The sequence below is a fragment of the Sander lucioperca genome, chromosome 1, assembly GCF_008315115.2.
Source record: "Sander lucioperca isolate FBNREF2018 chromosome 1, SLUC_FBN_1.2, whole genome shotgun sequence".
NCBI classification, from domain to species: Eukaryota; Metazoa; Chordata; class Actinopteri; order Perciformes; family Percidae; genus Sander; species Sander lucioperca.
Genome location: NC_050173.1, coordinates 32,067,148 through 32,085,118, shown reverse-complemented (window position 1 = coordinate 32,085,118; position 17,971 = coordinate 32,067,148). Strand labels below are relative to the sequence as shown.

At 41.3% G+C, this 17,971-nt stretch overlaps 1 protein-coding gene across 1 annotated transcript in view; it reads left to right on the top strand.

The window, feature by feature from the left end:
• ahnak (AHNAK nucleoprotein) overlaps positions 1-17,971 on the top strand; it is a 34,762-nt gene that overhangs the window by 7,546 nt on the left and 9,245 nt on the right. The window contains exons 2-9 of the mRNA XM_036002308.1: positions 288-351; positions 5,134-5,192; positions 5,313-5,466; positions 5,586-5,812; positions 5,938-12,268; positions 12,431-14,001; positions 14,164-16,164; positions 16,441-17,919. Of these exons, the coding sequence (XP_035858201.1) occupies positions 5,313-5,466; positions 5,586-5,812; positions 5,938-12,268; positions 12,431-14,001; positions 14,164-16,164; positions 16,441-17,919 (11,763 nt within the window). The 5' untranslated portion in view covers positions 288-351; positions 5,134-5,192. The remainder of the gene's footprint in view (positions 1-287; positions 352-5,133; positions 5,193-5,312; positions 5,467-5,585; positions 5,813-5,937; positions 12,269-12,430; positions 14,002-14,163; positions 16,165-16,440; positions 17,920-17,971) is intronic.

Genomic DNA, 17,971 nt, shown 5'->3' with positions numbered 1-17,971 from the left:
TGAGGTACACTTAAATGTCATGAGTAAATCCTGAATGTAACCACAGTATATGTGACTTTTTGTGCCATGTTGGGACTTACCTTTAAATGTAACAGCATGTGAGGAATATGTTTCGTTATCTGTCAAACATGCGTCTGAAATGTGGTGTGTTGTTGAGTAAGAGAGCAGCATGATGAATTCAGGGTAGTCTTCTTTTCTATTACCCATGACTTAGTGTTCTTGTTATTTAAGTAATTTCAAACCATACTATTTAAATGACAATCCAGTTTTTGTTCTTCTGTCAACAGAAGCCAAGAATACAAGAACCACAGCATCAGACTGAAGGCCTTTGCCTTGCTTGAGCAATCCAAGGTAAGTGTCCTTAGACATAATGTAAGAGATTCACACAACACATATGTTACTGGTTAAGTAAATGAAAGAAAAGAAAACTACATTTCTTATCACCCATCACTCCACTCCAAGGCTATCTAGTCAGTGTCACCTTAGAACAGTGTTCTATTATGCGTCCAGACGCCAAACCTCTGTTGGAATGTTTGTTGCAAAGCCTCCTTTGAACCTGGAAGGTCATGCCACCGCCATTCAGCTGTGAAAAACCCACCTTGTGGAAACCTGATACTTTGCTGCTTCTGCTCCCTGTGCCTTTTCTTTGCAGCCCTCTTTCCTCCCCCAGACACCACCTGTTCCACTCAAAACCCTTTCCTCTTCTTATGAAACAAACCCTGTCAAAAGTCTGTCAAGCTTATACTGTTTTAACTGTTTGTAGTTGGCAGTTGTGGGTAATTTATTCATTGTGGTGTAGTGGAGTGGAGGAAAAGCTAGCAGAAGAAGCTTTACCAAACCTCAACTGTATGCAGGCCAATGACAGGCTATAAGAGAGGCGTATCTAGGAAAGCTCTGTGGTTGCACTCTAGGTAACAGAAGCTTTTGTCTGGCTAGCTGTCCTCACATCCCCCCCTTGCTCAACACACATACCAGGCCATAATAAAACATGATAGTAAAATGAGCTCCTCTGTTTCCCTTTGCCCCCATGCCTCCATGGTTTCCTTTAACTCTTGTTGCACAAATGTAATTATGTTTGAGCTTCAAATATGCCTTTGATGCCATCATTAATCAAATTAAAGGACACGTGGCATCCAGAATGTCATTTTCAGGCATGTCAGAGAAATGAAAGGGAAAGAATTGAAAGGACTGGTTGATTCTCATGTTGCCTGTTTGCTTTGAGTCTGTCACATACTGCCTGACAGTCTTATGATCCCAAGAACAGAGCCTTACTTATTTAGCTTCTGTTTACAACACAAGTTATATCTAATCATATGATCTTTGTCAATTTTTATGCTCCTCTGTGCTCTACTTCCAAAATAGGTTATGCTATGTTAGAGCATATTCTAAGCTTGTCTATATAGTTTTTTTTTTAGACTGATAAAGAATGAAGACAGTCTGTAAATATTCAGGATCCCCTTGGCACAGCAGCAGTTGTAAGCTGCTGAGGAGTCTCTTCAGTTATAGCCCTATAATTTCATTCCTACTTGGCTGTTTTCTCTCCCCTCTTAACTTGTATGCTAACATTCCACGGAGCAGTTTCACAACCATTCCTTTCCCTTTCTCACTTACTATCTTGCTCACTTTCATTTTTTTACTATTTCCTCTTCTCTACATCTCCCTCCCTCTCTTTAAGTTCCTTCCTTCCCTCCTATATTTCTGCGAGCCTCAGCTCCTCCCTGCCGCTTGCTGCCAAAAATATGTCAAAGTTGTGAGAACAAGGACAGCTCAAATAGTTCACTCTCGATCATGGAGAGCCTCAGAGGTAAAATGTGGTAAAGGAAAAGAAGTTTAAATATGAAAGGTAATTATGTATGGAAATAGATAGATGGAGGGAGAGAGAAAGTAAGAGAGATGTGTCCTATGGTTATCTCTGTGAGTGAGAGAGGAATGAATGAAAAATATGTTTTCTCTCCCATGAAACATGTAAACATATTTCTTTTCAAAAACTTAATCCAGCCAACAATAATATGTGTCTTGTGTGAGAGTGAAAATGCTTCATATTCACTTCCCCCCTCTTATACTGAAGCTGAATAGATCTATGTCAACAAGCCCTGAGAAGCATGTGGAAGAGAAAAAGTCAGCTATTCTACATTGTTTGTCCTCTTCATACTCACACATTTCAGTTGTTTGATGCATATAATGTTGCAGATACTGTAAGGCTTGAGCTCTTGATATACTAGCTTTAGTTAAATCACACTGACAGAGGCAGGTTGTAGATGCCTGCGAGTGGTTGCTGTCACATTTGACATAAACACCATCCCAAACTCTGGTATTATCACTGTATGTGGCCCTGGCTGTTGTTATTCAGTCCTGAGAGTGTTCAAAAGGCTATTTTAGAGAGTGGGCTTAATACTACCTCAAAGCATTTCTTGCATTTTCCAGTATTCCCAGTCACGCAGAACCAGTCTATTTATTGACTTGTGTTAATTGGCGTATTGCTTATTGTGTGGCCTTGGACAGGGTCTAGGGAGACCAGTTTGCAATCCACTTGGCATTCCACACTGTCTGTTTATTAATGCTTTCTCACACACCCTAACATTAAAAAAAAATCTGCTGTGTTAATGGTCAAGATACAGTTACATCAGATCACAAACAGGTCTCTGTCTCCCACACACGCGCGCGCGCACACACACACACACACACACACACACACACACACACACACACACACACACACAACCACCTAGATTTACAGCTTATTGTTTGACGTCCCAGTGAACTAGCCAAAACATCAGTGTTGCCTTCTTCTAACCTTGTCATTTGTTTAAAATACTGTATACTTGCAGCGTGGTGTGTGGAGTGCCAGATGGCTGTTGACCAAGTGATGCTTATTACAGACCCTTTTGAAACAGTTGTTTCTTTATCTCTGCCTCAGGTTCCTCTTGCTCCCTTGTTATCTTGTAGAACAGTATGGCAGCTTCAGTGAATAGGGAAGGGATGTGTGGCTTACTGGTATAATTATGTTATTTACAGTGGTGCAAAATAGTATGGAAAAAATGTGTTTTTCAGTAATATTAATAAAATTAAGTTTTTTTGCAAGCTTCGGTTTGTGTTTCTGATCACATGGAGATCCATCTCTTGATGCAGTTTCTTATGAGTTTACATTTCTTATCTTGGTATATATATTTACGTGTATGTGAATTAAATGATTGCCCAGTTTGCCTTAAATAATGGTCTTGGAGGTTTACTTATCTCATGGTAAAGATAGAGCCAAGACAAGCCAAGTGAAATAGATCACACAAACAAAGGAAGACACATAATTGACACCCCCAAATATAAAGTGCATAGTTCACTATCCAGAAGTTGTATCTTGCCAGCCTCTGAACAAGTATGTGATAAGATGCCCCAGGCAGTAACAGAATTATTCCCTTATTGAAATGACTGGTAAAAAAAGTCTTCAAGTACTGTCAAATATTGACTGGTTGCTGTTGGTATGATCAAGTCAAATGCTCTAGCATTTGATCAAAACACAGCACACAGAATGGCCTTGCCTTTTTAAAGGTGCCCTGTCAGATGTCTTTCATTACTTTGTTGTAATGTCTGAAGTTCTACCATGGACTCTGTAACATTTTGTTGTGGAAAAAATGCCTTGGTTACAAGCCATTCTAGCATGGTATAGAAAGCCTGCAGGAAGACTCAGCTTGATTTGTGCCAGTTCTCATTAATATTCAACGAGCTAAGCTGCTTGACTCTGATTGGCTAACAGCTAGCCAATGAGAGCCTGGCTATCAGCATCCTTTACCCAGCACATCTGGGCGAGCTCATAAATAGTAATGAGCTCAGGCAACACCACGTCAGACTGACCAGCTTTTGTAATTGGCCTGATTTCTCCACTTATTTCTTTTCAGTGGCTAGAGCTGACAGAGGAGGTAGCAGTTCATATTCACGACATAACACAAACAAACAAAAAATACAAGTAAAAACGGTTTTGTGTGGCAGGGCACCTTTAAATGAAACTATATACAACCACAATCTGTGATCAGTGTGAAAATTTTAAGTCATTTTGCACAACAGTGTTTGCCAAATGAATGCAATATAAAACATGCAAAGCATTGCTAGCTAGGTAGAGATGCATGGCTCAAACAGCTTTGTGTAATTGGAGGTGTGGTTTGAGGAGAGTTTGGTAATAATAAAACAATGTGTTGTCTGTTTCATAGAGCAGAGTGGGTGGGACTAGTCAACATGTTTGAAGAGGCTGGTCTGAGAATGATGTTAACAAACCTTATTATCTTTGTGATGGTTGCAAATGTGTTTACTACAGCACACACAAAGATAGAGATAGATAGTTATAGAAAAGGTAAGCAGGCCTGTAAATTGGCTTGATATGAGCTGATATAAATATGGTGAATTGTTACATCATTGTTTGCTTATTATAAGGTATTATGTTTTATGATTGACCACACCCAGTAAGTAACATATGTGCTTTTGTATTACTGAGTAGACCTTAAGGTGATGAATTATGTGATGCAGTAGTAGTCATGAATACAATTACAACAAATATCAACCTAGATTAAAACTGATATATGTAGCTGTCATTAATTGACAGAATAAGAAGTTTGAGTGCATTGTGTTTGTGAGCATATACCAATGTGTACTCATTTTAGTATTTGACTACTGTTAGTGAATTTGCTTGTGTGTTAAACAGACGGCATGAACCAACATGCTGGTGTATGCGTTACTGTGCACTTCTGCACCCCTGTGTGTGTTTTCATAAAGCAAGGCAGCTTTAACAATCATTGTTCTCTCTATTGACATTGGAGCTGTGGTATAGGCGCAGGATTGGGCTGCTTTCCTCAGGGCAGGGTGTGGTCTGACTCCAAACAAATTTCCAAAACACAGAACGCCCAGGAGGGAGGAAGGGGGTCGAGGCTGTGTTTTCTGAAAGGGTTTTATCACCATCTAGTGTTCAACATTAGGTCCTACAAACCAGACGTACTTACAGAGTTGGGTTGGTAAATTATAAATATAGGGTTTATCCTAAGGGTGAAAGAAGAGCATTTTGTCTGGAATAAAAGACTTTGTGAACATAAAGTGATGCATTGTTTGTCATGATTTTGTCTTAATGATTATTACTGTCTTTTCTTTATGCAGGAAAACCAAGATAAAGTTTCCAAGACAGCAGAGCTTAAATAGAGTAAAGCAAAAACAAGGTATTTTGTAAAGTTAAAGTCACAATGAATCCCTTGTACCTATATATGTCATCCTGTATACCTTGGTGACTTCCTTGTATTTTTCTCTCAAACACATTATTTGTATGGTAATGTTTACAGATGGCTGAAGAGGAGGAAACCAGAGAGGTGCTCTTTCCAGATTGGGAGGGTCCAGACAAAACTGGCTTGACCATTGAACAGAGTGGAGGAGAGATCTTTGTTAAGGAGGTAAAAGGAGAGTCACCTGCAGCACGCTCTGGAAAAGTATATGAAGGTAGCAAATAATTTTTTTCTCAAATCATAAAGTATGAAGTAATATTGGTCTCACCCACATACTGACTATTATTCTAGTATACTTAACAGACTTTGCTGCTGTCTCTTCAAAACTCATAGGTGACCAGATTGTGGGTGCCACTGTCTACTTTGATAACATGAGCTCAGAAGAAACAGCTGAGCTACTGAAGACATTGAACCGCCACAAGGTTGGACTTAAACTACAAAACAAAGGAGACAAATCCCCTTGCTGCTCGCCCTTTAGCACGCCATGTCGTTCACCAATCGGCACCCTGACATGGGAAGGGAAGACCCGGTTTGGAGGTTCCAGTCCAGACATCGTCCTTGTAAGTTCTTTTTTTAAATTATTATTATATGATCAGTGATTTCTTTATGGGGAAATTTCTGAACAAAATACATGTTATAATAACATTTCAATATTGTATATCTTCCTGTCTTTTTCTATCAACAGAGTGGGGAGGATGAGGACTATAAGAGAATATACAAAAAAAAGATTAAACCAAGGCTGAAGTCTGAAGACCTTGCAGAGGGAGTAGATGTTCGCACAGAGCGGCATAGCAGCACAAGCAGCGATGGCAGCACAATTACTACCATCACCCGCCGCATCACTACCTACACCGTGGATATGCCCGGTGGCATAAGTGAGCAACTTGAACTTTCAGGCCCAGAGTTCAGGGGCCTAAGGCACGAATCTGGAGATGGCTCTCCTCATATCAGAATCTCACACGGCAGCCCTTCAGGTAAAGTGGGAGCAGAAGGGAGTTTTGAGTCAAGCAATGTCTCTTACACTGGGCCCCAAGTTAGCTCCACAGAGACACGCTGGGGCAGTGGGGGAGTTCAGACCACAACAACTACAAGAGAGATAGAAGGTCTCAGATTTAAAGGGCCTAACTTTGGAGTAACAGGAGGTAAAGAACAGGGAGGCTTTGAGATCTCAAGAGGAAGTGGAGAGCAAGGTGATGGAATTATTCAGGTGTCAGGAACAAGCACGACACTAAGAGACAGCACAAACACTGGTAGTAGGCATGTTACAATAGGAGAGTTTGGAGGTGCAGAGATAACCTCAACTGATGAGAACAGAGGGTCAATTAGTCTGTCTTTACCAGGAGAAAGCATGCATATTTTGACTTCATCCATGAAAAAAACACAGGAGGGAAGTGTTGATACTAGTTTAGGTGAAAGGACAAAAGTGAAGGTATCTGAAACTACCATCAGTCCCTCGCAGGCAAAGGGATCAGGCAGTATTGATATTCCGAATGTCATACTTGGTGGATGTTCCATAGGTGTTGATACTGAATCGAGAAGTGGCAGGATAGGAGGATCAGCAAAAACAGTAGGCAATGTTACCTCAGGATATACCTCGGGGCCAGGCAAGATTTCAGTGGCAGGTGTGGATGTCAACCTTACAGGTTCCACCTTGAAAGGTGAGGTTGATGGCAACCTGCCAAGCACAAAGGGAGGAATAAAAGCATCTGGAATAGACACTGAAGTTCCAGGCTATGAAAATGAGGGCACTGTGAGTGGCATAAAAACAATCAAGATGCCTGTGTTTGGAATGAAAGGAAACAAGAAAGATGGAACTAGTGTTGAAGTTAAACTTGGTGATGCAGGTATATCAGTACCTGTGACAGAACTAGACATCAAAGGGAAAGATATGCAGGTCAGAGGTCCTAGTGCTAACATTGAAGGACCAGCTGTCAATGTAAAACTTCCAGAGGCTGACTTCAAAGCACCTGAAATCAATTCTAGCATTCAAACTAAAGTACCAAAGAGTGATAGCAAATACAAAATGAAAGTGTCTGAGGTTAAAATTCCATCTTTATCTGGGCCAGATATAGATGTAAACTTGAAGGGTTCCAAGGTAGAGGGAAATATTGATGTAACAGTGTCAAAGACTGAGGGAGAAGTTAAGGCACCTAAAATAGACATTAAAGGTCCAGCTATAAATATTGAGGGGAAAGGAGATTTAAAAATGCCTCAGATAAAGACACCATCATTTGGGGCCAAGGGACCAAAAGTTTATGTAAACGCTCCTGAGCTTGACATTAAAACACCAAAGGTTGATGGTGGGGACTCTAATGTAAAAATTGAAGGAGTGACAATCAAGATGCCATCCAAAACAGGACCCACAATTCCCGAATGGGATATCACTCTGAAAGGAAGTCAGGTGAAGGGAGATGTGGATGTGTCAGTTCCAAAGATTGAGGGACACACAACAAAACCTGAAGTTGAGATCAAAGGACCAGAAGTTGATATTGAAAGGCCTAAAGGTGGATATAAGATGCCTGGAATCAAAATTAAATCGTTTGGCTTAACAGATCCTAAGGTGGAAGCTCCAGATGTTGATATAAAACTTACCAAACCTGAAATTGACATTAAGGCACCTAAGGTCGACATTAAATCATCCAAAGTTAATGTTGAAACCCCAGATGTGGACATAAAATCTCCAAAATTGGATATTGACATTGAGGGACCAAAAGATGGATTCAACCGGTCTAAATTTACAAAGCCATCAATTAACCTGAAAGGTCCGAAACTTGAAGGGGATTTGGCTGTGTCAGTACCAAAGATTAAAGGAGATATGACAGTACCTGATGTTGACATCAAAGGTCCAGAGGTCAATATTGAGGGGCAAAAAGGTGAATTTGAAATGCCTAAAATCAAAATCCCATCATTTGGTATCAAAGGTCCAAAGGCTGAAGGCCCAGATGTTGATATTACCCTCTCAAAGGCTAACATTGATGTAATAACCCCTGATGTTGAAATTCCAGGGCCAGGAGTTGACATTGAAGGACGGAATACATCACTCAAAGGAGCCAAATTCAACATGCCAACCATATCAGGACCGAAAATCTCCAGGCCAAATGTGGATGTGTCCGCTCCAAAGATAAAAACACCTGAAGTTGACATCAAAGGTCCAAAGGTTGAAGTCGAAAAGCCAACGGGTGGATTTGACATGCCTAAAATCAAAATGCCATCATTTGGCATCAAAGGTCCAAACATAGAGGGTCCAGATGTAGATATAAACCTTCCCAAAGCTAACATTGATGTGAAAGCCCCTGAAGTGGACATCAAAGGTCCAGAGTTTGAAATCAAAGGGCCAAAGGGTGGATTTGACATGCCTAAAATCAAAATGCCATCAATATCAGGACCCAAACAGCCAGATTTGGACATTAGTCTGAGTGGGCCCAAAGTAAAGGGAGATGTTGATGTGTCAGTTCCAAAGATTGAGGGTGACATTAAAGCTCCCAAGGTCGAAATCGAAGGACCAGATGTTGACATCGAGGGCCAAAAAGGAGGATTCAAAATGCCTAAATTTAAACTGCCATCCTTTGGACTGAGAGGTCCGAATGTTGAAGGGCCAGAAGTTGATGTCAGCCTCCCAAAAGCTGATATTGATATTAAAGCCCCTGAGTTGGATATCAAAGGACCAGATTTTGATACTGAGAGTCGAAGTGGTAAAATCAAAGGACCCAAGTTCAGCCTGCCAAACATTTCAGGGCCAAACCTTTCCATGCCAGATGTGGATTTACATATGAAAGGGCCCAAAATAAAGGGAAATGTCGAAGTGTCGGTTCCAAAGATTGAGGGTGACATAAAAGCTCCTAAGGTTGATATCGAAGGACCAGATGTTGACATCGATGGCCACAAAGGAGGATTCAAAATGCCTAAAATCAAAATGCCGTCATTGAACATTAAAGGTCCAAAAATGGAAGGTCCAGATGTTGATATAAACCTTCCCAAAGCTAACATTGATGTGAAAGCACCTGAAGTGGACATGGAAGGTCCAGAGATTGATATCAAAGGGCCAAAGGGTGGATTTGACATGCCAAAAATCAAAATGCCATCACTAAACATCAAAGGTCAGAAAATGGAGGGTCCAGATATAAACCTACCCAAAGCTAACATTGATGTGAAAGCAACTGAAGTTGACATCAAAGGTCCAGAGTTGGATTTCAAAGGGTCTAAAGGTGGATTTGACATGCCCAAAATTAAAATGCCATCAGGACCCAAACTGCCAGATGTGGACTTACATCAGAAAGGGCCCAAAATAAAGGGAGATGTTGATGTGTCAGTTCCAAAGATTGAGGGTGACATAAAAGCTCCCAAGGTTGATATCAAAGGACCAGATGTTGACATTGATGGCCACAAAGGAGGATTCAAAATGCCTAAAATCAAAATGCCATCATTGAACATTAAAGGTCCAAACATGGAGGGTGCAGATGTTGATATAAATCTTCCCAAAGCTAACATTGATGTGAGAGCCCCTGACGTGAACATCAAAGGTCCAGAGCTTGATATAAAAGGGCCAAAGGGTGGATTTGACGTGCCGAAAATCAAAATGCCATCAATATCAGGACCCAAACAGCCAGATTTGGACATTAGTCTGAGTGGGCCCAAAATAAAGGGAGATGTTGATGTGTCAGTTCCAAAGATTGAGGGTGAGATAAAAGCTCCCAAAGTCGAAATCGAAGGACCAGATATTGACATTGAGGGCCACAAAGGAGGATTCAAAATGCCTAAATTTAAAATGCCATCCTTCGGACTGAGAGGTCCAAATGTTGAAGGGCCACAAGTTGATGTCAGCCTCCCAAAAGCTGATATTGATATTAAAGCCCCTGAGTTGGATATCAAGGGACCAGAGTTTGACACTAAGGGTCCAAGTGGTAAAATCAAAGGACCCAAATTCAGCATGCCAAGCATTTCAGGACCGAACCTTTCCATGCCAGATGTGGATTTACATCTTAAAGGGCCCAAAATAAAGGGAGATGTTGATGTGTCAGTTCCAAAGATTGAGGGCGACATAAAAGCTCCCAAGGTTCATATCGAAGGACCAGATGTTGACATTGATGGCCACAAAGGAGGATTCAAAATGCCTAAAATCAAAATGCCATCATTGAACATTAAAGGTCCAAAAATGGAAGGTCCAGATGTTGATATAAACCTTCCCAAACCTAACGTTGATGTGAAAGCCCCTGAAGTGGACATCAAAGGTCCAGAGTTTGATATCAAAGGGCCAAAGGGTGGATTTGACATGCCTAAAATCAAAATGCCATCATTTGGCATCAAAGGTCCAAACATGGAGGGTCCAGATGTTGATATAAACCTGCCCAAAGCTAACATTGATGTGAAAGCACCTGAAGTTGACATCAAAGGTCCAGAGTTGGATTTCAAAGGACCTAAAAGTGGATTTGACATGCCCAAAATTAAAATGCCATCAATATCAGGACCCAAACTGCCAGATGTGGATTTAAATCTTAAAGGGCCCAAAATAAAGGGAGATGTTGATGTGTCAGTTCCAAAGATTGAGGGTGACATAAAAGCTCCCAAGGTTGATATCGAAGGACCAGATGTTGACATTGATGGCCACAAAGGAGGATTCAAAATGCCTAAAATCAAAATGCCATCATTGAACATTAAAGGTCCAAACATGGAGGGTGCAGATGTTGATATAAACCTTCCCAAAGCTAACATTGATGTGAAAGCCCCTGAAGTGGACATCAAAGGTCCAGAATTTGATATCAAAGGGCCAAAGGGTGGATTTGACATGCCAAAAATCAAAATGCCATCAATATCAGGACCCAAACAGCCAGATTTGGATATGAGTCTGAGTGGGCCCAAAATAAAGGGAGATGTTGATGTGTCAGTTCCAAAGATTGAGGGTGAGATAAAAGCTCCCAAAGTCAAAATCGAAGGACCAGATGTTGACATTGAGGGCCACAAAGGAGGATTCAAAATGCCTAAATTTAAAATGCCATCCTTCGGACTGAGAGGTCCAAATGTTGAAGGGCCAGAAGTTGATGTCAGCCTCCCAAAAGCTGATATAGATATTAAAGCCCCTGAGTTGGATATCAAAGGACCAGAGTTTGACACTAAGGGTCCAAGTGGTAAAATCAAAGGACCAAAATTCAGCCTGCCAAGCATTTCAGGACCGAACCTTTCCATGCCAGATGTGGATTTACATCTTAAAGGGCCCAAAATAAAGGGAGATGTTGATGTGTCAGTTCCAAAGATTGAGGGTGACATAAAAGCTCCCAAGGTTGATATCGAAGGACCAGATGTTGACATTAATGGCCACAAAGGAGGATTCAAAATGCCCAAAATAAAAATGCCATCATTGAACATTAAAGGTCCAAACATGGAGGGTGCAGATGTTGATATAAATCTTCCCAAAGCTAACATTGATGTGAAAGCCCCTGAAGTGGATATCAAAGGTCCAGAGTTGGATATCAAAGGGCCTAAAGGTGGATTTGACATGCCTAAAATCAAAATGCCATCAATATCAGGACCCAAACTGCCAGATTTGGATATAAGTCTGAGTGGGCCCAAAATAAAGGGAGATGTTGATGTGTCAGTTCCAAAGATTGAGGGTGACATAAAAGCTCCCAAGGTCGAAATCGAAGGACCAGATATTGACATCGAGGGCCACAAAGGAGGATTCAAAATGCCTAAATTTAAAATGCCATCCTTTGGGCTGAAAGGTCCAAATGTTGAAGGGCCAGAAGTTGATGTCAGCATCCCAAAAGCTGATATTGATATTAAAGCCCCTGAGTTGGATATCGAAGGACCAGAGTTTGACACTAAGAGTCCAAGTGGTAAAATCAAAGGACCCAAATTCAGCCTGCCAAGCATTTCAGGACCAAACCTTTCCATGCCAGGTGTGGATTTAAATATTAAAGGGCCCAAAATGAAGGGAGATGTTGATGTTTCAGTTCCAAAGATTGAGGGTGACATAAAAGCTCCCAAAGTCGAAATCGAAGGACCCGATATTGACATCGAGGGCCACAAAGGAGGATTCAAAATGCCTAAAATGACAATGCCATCATGGAACATTAAAGGTCCTAAAATGGAGGGTCCAGATGTTGATATAAACCTTCCCAAAGCTAATATTGATGTGAAAGCACCTGAAGTTGACATCAAAGGTCCAGAGTTTGATATCAAAGGGCCAAAGGGTGGATTTGACATGCCTAAAATCAAAATGCCATCATTTGGCATCAAAGGTCCAAACATGGAGGGTCCAGATGTTAATATAAACCTTCCCAAAGCTAACATTGATGTGAAAGCCCCGGACGTTGACATTAAAGGACCAGATTTGAACATTGAGAGTCCAAGTGGTAAAATCAAAGGAGCCAAATTCAGCATGCCAAGCATTTCAGGACCCAAACTTAGTATGCCAGATGTGGATTTCAGCCTGAAAGGACCCAAAATAAAGGGAGATGTTGATGTGTCAGTTCCAAAGATTGAGGGTGACATAAAAGCTCCCAAGGTTGATATCAAAGGACCAGGTGTTGACATCGAGGGCCACAAAGGAGGAGTCAAAATGCCTAAAATGACAATGCCATCATTGAACATTAAAGGTCCAAACATGGAGGGTGCAGATGTTGATATAAATCTTCCCAAAGCTAACATTGATGTGAAAGCCCCTAAAGTGGACATCAAAGGTCCAAAGTTGGATATCAAAGGGCCTAAAGGTGGATTTGATATGCCTAAAATCAAAATGCCATCAATATCAGGACCCAAACTGCCAGATTTGGATATGAGTCTGAGTGGGCCCAAAATAAAAGGAGATGTTGATGTGTCAGTTCCAAAGATTGAGGGTGAGATAAAAGCTCCCAAGGTCGAAATCGAAGGACCAGATATTGACATTGAGGGCCACAAAGGAGGATTCAAAATGCCTAAATTTAAAATGCCATCCTTTGGGCTGAAAGGTCCAAATGTTGAAGGGCCAGAAGTTGATGTTAGCCTTCAGAAAGCTGATATTGATATTAAAGCCCCTGATTTCGATATCAAAGGACCAGATATTGACATTGAGAGTCCAAGTGGTAAAATCAAAGGACCCAAATTCAGCATGCCAAGCATTTCAGGACCCAAACTTTCCATGCCAGATGTGGACTTCCATCTGAAAGGGCCCAAAATAAAGGGAGATGTTGATGTTTCAGTTCCGAAGACTGAGGGCGACATAAAAGCACCGAAGCTTGATATTGAAGGACCAGATGTTGACATCGAGGGCCACAAAGGAGGATTCAAAATGCCTAAAATGACAATGCCATCATGGAACATTAAAGGTCCAAAAATGGAGGGTCCAGATGTTGATATAAATCTTCCCAAAGCTAACATTGATGGGAAAGCACCTGAAGTTGACATGAAAGGTCCAGAGTTTGATATCAAAGGGCCAAAGGGTGGATTTGACATGCCTAAAATCAAAATGCCATCATTTGGCATCAAAGGTCCAAACATGGAGGGTCCAGATGTTAATATAAACCTTCCCAAAGCTAACATCGATGTAAAAGCCCCTGACGTTGACATTAAAGGACCAGATTTGAACATTGAGAGTCCAAGTGGTAAAATCAAAGGAGCCAAATTCAGCATGCCAAGCATTTCAGGACCCAAACTTAGTATGCCAGATGTGGATTTCGGCCTGAAAGGGCCCAAAATAAAGGGAGATGTTGATTTGTCAGTTCCAAAGATTGAGGGTGACCTAAAAGCTCCCAAGGTTGATATCGAAGGACCAGATGTTGACATCGAGGGCCACAAAGGAGGATTCAAAATGCCTAAAATGACAATGCCATCATGGAACATGAAAGGTCCTAAAATGGAGGGTCCAGATGTTGATATAAACCTTCCCAAAGCTAACGCTGATGTGAAAGCACCTGAAGTTGACATCAAAGGTCCAGAGTTTGATATCAAAGGGCCAAAGGGTGGATTTGACATGCCTAAAATCAAAATGCCATCATTTGGCATGAAAGGTCCAAACATGGAGGGTCCAGATGTTAATATAAACCTTCCCAAAGCTAACATTGATGTGAAAGCACCTGAAGTTGACATCAAAGGACCAGATTTTAACATTGAGAGTCCAAGTGGTAAAATCAAAGGAGCCAAATTCAGCATGCCAAGCATTTCAGGACCAAAAGTTAGTATGCCAGATGTTGATTTCAGCCTGAAAGGGCCCAAAATAAAGGGAGATGTTGATGTGTCAGTTCCAAAGATTGAGGGTGACATAAAAGCTCCCAAGGTCGATATCGAAGGACCAGGTGTTGACATCGAGGGCCACAAAGGAGGATTCAAAATGCCTAAAATGACAATGCCATCATGGAACATGAAAGGTCCTAAAATGGAGGGTCCAGATGTTGATATACACCTTCCCAAAGCTAACATTGATGTGAAAGCACCTGAAGTTGACATCAAAGGTCCGGAGTTTGATATCAAAGGGCCAAAAGGTGGATTTGACATGCCTAAAATCAAAATGCCATCATTTGGCATGAAAGGTCCAAACATGGAGGGTCCAGATGTTAATGTAAACCTTCCCAAAGCTAACACTGATGTGAAAGCCCCTGACGTTGACATTAAAGGACCAGATTTGAACATTGAGAGTCCAAGTGGTAAAATCAAAGGAGCCAAATTCAGCATGCCAAGCATTTCAGGACCCAAACTTAGTATGCCAGATGTGGATTTCAGCCTGAAAGGGCCCAAAATAAAGGGAGATGTTGATGTGTCAGTTCCAAAGATTGAGGGTGACATAAAAGCTCCCAAGGTTGATATCGAAGGACCAGATGTTGACATCGAGGGCCACAAAGGAGGATTCAAAATGCCTAAAATGACAATGCCATCATGGAACATGAAAGGTCCTAAAATGGAGGGTCCAGATGTTGATATAAACCTTCCCAAAGCTAACGTTGATGTGAAAGTACCTGAAGTTGACATCAAAGGTCCAGAGTTTGATATCAAAGGGCCAAAGGGTGGATTTGACATGCCTAAAATCAAAATGCCATCATTTGGCATGAAAGGTCCAAACGTGGAGGGTCCAGATGTTAATATAAACCTTCCCAAAGCTAACATTGATGTGAAAGCACCTGAAGTTGACATCAAAGGACCAGATTTTAACATTGAGAGTCCAAGTGGTAAAATCAAAGGAGCCAAATTCAGCATGCCAAGCATTTCAGGACCAAAAGTTAGTATGCCAGATGTTGATTTCAGCCTGAAAGGGCCCAAAATAAAGGGAGATGTTGATGTGTCAGTTCCAAAGATTGAGGGTGACATAAAAGCTCCCAAGGTTGATATCGAAGGACCAGATGTTGACATCGAGGGCCACAAAGGAGGATTCAAAATGCCTAAAATGACAATGCCATCATGGAACATTAAAGGTCCTAAAATGGAGGGTCCAGATGTTGATATAAACCTTCCCAAAGCTAACATTGATGTGAAAGCACCTGAGGTTGACATCAAAGGTCCAGAGTTTGATATCAAAGGGCCAAAGGGTGGCCTGAAAGGGCCCCAAATAAAGGGAGATTTTGATGTGTCAGTTCCAAAGATTAAGGGTGAAATAAAAACACCTGAAGTTGACATCAAAGGGCCAGAGATTGACATCAAAGGGCCTAAAGGCGGGTTTGATATGCCTAAAATCAAAATGCCATCAATATCAGGACCAAAGCTGCCAGATTGCGACATTAGTCTGAAAGGACCCAAAATAAAGGGTGATGTCTCAGCTCCAAATATTGAGGGAGATTTAAAAACCCCTGAAGTTGAGATCAAAGGTCCTAACATTGACTTTGAAACTCCAGAGGGCCAGCTTAGTGGGCAAAAGATGAAGTTACCAAAGATATCTGGACCGAAAATATCATTTCCAGATGTTGACATCAATCTGAAGGGGCCAAAGTTGAAGGGTGACTTGAAAGGGGATGTTCAACTGCCAAAAGCTGAACTTGAGGGACCAGATGTTACAATTGACGTTCCTGAAATTGGCACAAAGAAAACTAAATTTAAAATGCCAAAGTTTGGATTTAAGGGCTCAAAGATAAAGTCCCCAGAAGCTGATGTGAAAATGGTTAAAGGGGATATCAGCATCAAGGGGAAGACTGGTAGCTCTGAAGGTCTTGATCTTGACCTGGGATTGACTGGTCCGAAAACTAAAGGATCGAAATTCAAGATGCCTAAATTTGGTTTCAAAGGCCCAAAGGTTGAAATGCCAGAAGTTGATATTAATCTTCCTAAAGCTGACACTGAAATAAAAACCCCAGATGTTGACATTGAAGGACCACATGTTAAAATTGAGAATCCAGATGGCAAAATAAAAGGAGCAAAACTCAAAATGCCAACTATCTCAGGACCAAACATTTCCATGCCAAATGTGGATTTCAATCTGAAAGGTCCGAAACTCAAAGGTGACACGGATGTGTCATCTCCAAAGATTGAAGGAGACATATCAATACCTGAAGTCGACATCAAAGGTCCAGAGTTTGATATCAAAGGGCCTAAGGGTGGATTTGACATGCCTAAAATCAAAATGCCATCCTTTGGCATTAAAGGTCCAAAGGTGGAGGGTCCAGATGTTGATATAAACCTTCCCAAAGCCAACATTGATGTACATACACCTGACATTGATCTCAAAGGGCCAGATGTTGATATTGAAGGCCCTGATGCAAAATTCAAAGGACCCAAAATCAAATTGCCATCTCTGTCAGGACCCAAACTGCCAGATTTGAATATGAGTATGAGTGGGCCCAAAATAAAGGGAGATGTTGATGTGTCAGTTCCAAAGATTGAGGGTGAGATAAAAGCTCCCAAGGTTGATATCGAAGGACCAGATGTTGACATTGAGGGCCACAAAGGAGGATTTAAAATGCCTAAATTTAAAATGCCATCCATTGGGTTGAAAGGACCAAATGTTGAAGGGCCAGAAATTGATGTCAGCCTCCCGAAAGCTGATATTGATATTAAAGCCCCTGAGTTGGATATCAAAGGACCAGATATTGACATTGAGAGTGCAAGTGGTAAAATCAAAGGACCCAAATTCAGCATGCCAAGCATTTCAGGATCCAAACTTTCCATGCCAGATGTGGACTTCCATCTGAAAGGGCCCAAAATAAAGGGAGATGTTGATGTTTCAGTTCCGAAGATTGAAGGTGACATAAAAGCACCCAAGCTTGATATTGAAGGACCAAATGTTGATATTGAGGGCCACAAAGGAGGATTCAAAATGCCTAAAATGACAATGCCATCATGGAACATTAAAGGTCCAAAAATGGAGGGTCCAGATATTGATTTAAATCTTCCTAAAGCTAACATTGATGTGAAAGCACCGGAAGTTGACATCAAAGGGCCAGAGTTTGATATCAAAGGACAAAAGGGTGGATTTGACATGCCAAAAATCAAAATGCCATCATTTGGCATGAAAGGTCCAAACGTGGAGGGTCCAGATGTTAATATAAACCTTCCCAAAGCTAACATTGATGTGAAAGCACCTGACGTTGACATCAAAGGTCCAGAGTTTGATATCAAGGGGCCAAAGGGTGGATTTGAAATGCCTAAAATCAAAATGCCATCTATATCAGGACCCAAACTGCCAGATTTGGATATGAGTCTGAGTGGGCCCAAAATAAAGGGAGATATTGATGTGTCAGTTCCAAAGATTGAGGGTGACATTAAAGCTCCCAAGGTCGATATCGAAGGACCAGATATTGACATCGATGGCCACAAAGGAGGATTTA